At 30.1% G+C, this 1,587-nt stretch overlaps 1 protein-coding gene across 1 annotated transcript; it reads left to right on the top strand.

The window, feature by feature from the left end:
- Positions 1-15: 15 nt before the first annotated feature.
- On the top strand, positions 16-849 carry TRIADDRAFT_62911 (uncharacterized protein; the record flags this gene model as incomplete). The annotated part of the gene is made up of 1 exon (XM_002118893.1): positions 16-849. The coding sequence occupies one exon, from the start codon at positions 16-18 to the stop codon at positions 847-849; it is 834 nt and encodes a 277-aa protein (XP_002118929.1).
- Between the last annotated feature and the right edge of the window lie 738 nt (positions 850-1,587).

The raw sequence follows: 1,587 nt of genomic DNA, 5'->3' as shown, positions 1-1,587 counted from the left end.
GTAAGGTTATATGGAATGGTATTTGATGCACCAAAAGCCAGTTCTTTTGATACAAATCAGGATGCTGTGTTGTTAAACATAGGTGAAAAAAATCAGGGTGTGTCTACAAATCCTACTATATTACAAGATATATATTGCAGAATTGCTCATCTGTATAAGGATCAAGAAGATGCTTCAGCATATAGTTGTATAAAAATAAATGCTGACCATACAGTTGGTGAAAATTTATGGCTGTGGAGAGCGGATCATGATGCAAAATTTTGGAATGTATTGGCAGATACAGCTAAAGCTCCTTATGGATTAATTATCTATGGTAATAATGTCAAAATGTATGGTTTGTTTGTAGAACATTTTCAAAATTATCAAACTGTATGGTTTGGAAAAAATGGCCAGGTTAATTTTTATCAGTCTGAAATGCCTTATTATTTGCCAGCAAACGGTTTAGCAAAATGTTCATTACCTGATTCTGCTACCATAGATGAAATTCCAGGATGTGCATCAATATACATTACTGATAGTGCATCAGGATTTATTGGCAATGGACTTGGTATATATTCATTTTTTCCAAATTCAAATGTAAGAGGAAAGAATGCAGGTGAAAAAGCATTTGATCAAGGTACAATAAAAGCTAAAACAGCAATTGTTGTAGATGCGGAAAATGTTACTCTAAATCATGGTTTAACACATTTCTTAAATGGTGATTTAAATAGCGGAATTGAAGGTGTAATAAAGAATAAAGATAGCTTGTATCCAGAAAATAGTAACATTAATGGTAATGAACAGGTTATGCTTTTGATGAATTTAAAACAGATCATGAAGTCCATGATGAATTATAAGGATGTGTGCTAAAGTAATTAGTAATTGCTAAAATAGTTAATAATTATTTAAGGTTCAGGGTTATGTCATTATCATGTTGTGATTAATTTGACATGGCCCTTCTTTCTAAGGTAGGGCAGATTGAATAATTATGCTAAATTATATAACTGGACTTTTGACAAATTGTGATAAATTTGCAACTATAACTGAAGAATAAAAATAATTTAATGAAAAAAGTCAAAAATATTGAAGAGCTAAAAAAATATTTCAATAATATTGAAAATCTTTTTTCCCTATGAAAAAAATTCATGCATTGATTTAATCTTTGCTTTAGCAACAAATTTTACATTAAAAGCAATGACAGTAGTTGAATTAAGCCTTAGTAGATTTTTTAAAAGAAAATATAGTAGCTTATATCGTGCTATTGGTGGTTATTTTACATCTCGCAAGAATAAAAAAAATAGAGAAGAAAAAAGAGCAGAAGCAAAGGAAAAAATAAAAAGTTTTTTGTTCGAGTCAGCAATAGAGGATACAGGGAATATACATACATTTGCAATAGATATTACTGGCAATATAAAAAAGCACTCAGCTAAATCAGAAGATAGAAGTTATATTCATTCAGGTTCTATTGGAGGAATGAGTATAGGGCATAATTACAGTGTTATAGCACTAAAAGAAGATTATGGTTGGATGCTTCCAGTGACAATAGATAGAGTGCCACATAGTGAGAATAAATATGATTTTAGTGTGATTCAAGCTGAATCTGTATTA

The sequence above is a fragment of the Trichoplax adhaerens genome, genomic scaffold (assembly GCF_000150275.1).
Source record: "Trichoplax adhaerens TRIADscaffold_2387 genomic scaffold, whole genome shotgun sequence".
NCBI lineage: Eukaryota > Metazoa > Placozoa > Uniplacotomia > Trichoplacea > Trichoplacidae > Trichoplax > Trichoplax adhaerens.
Note: the sequence above shows the minus strand (reverse complement) of the source record. Positions and strands in the feature narration are given on the sequence as shown.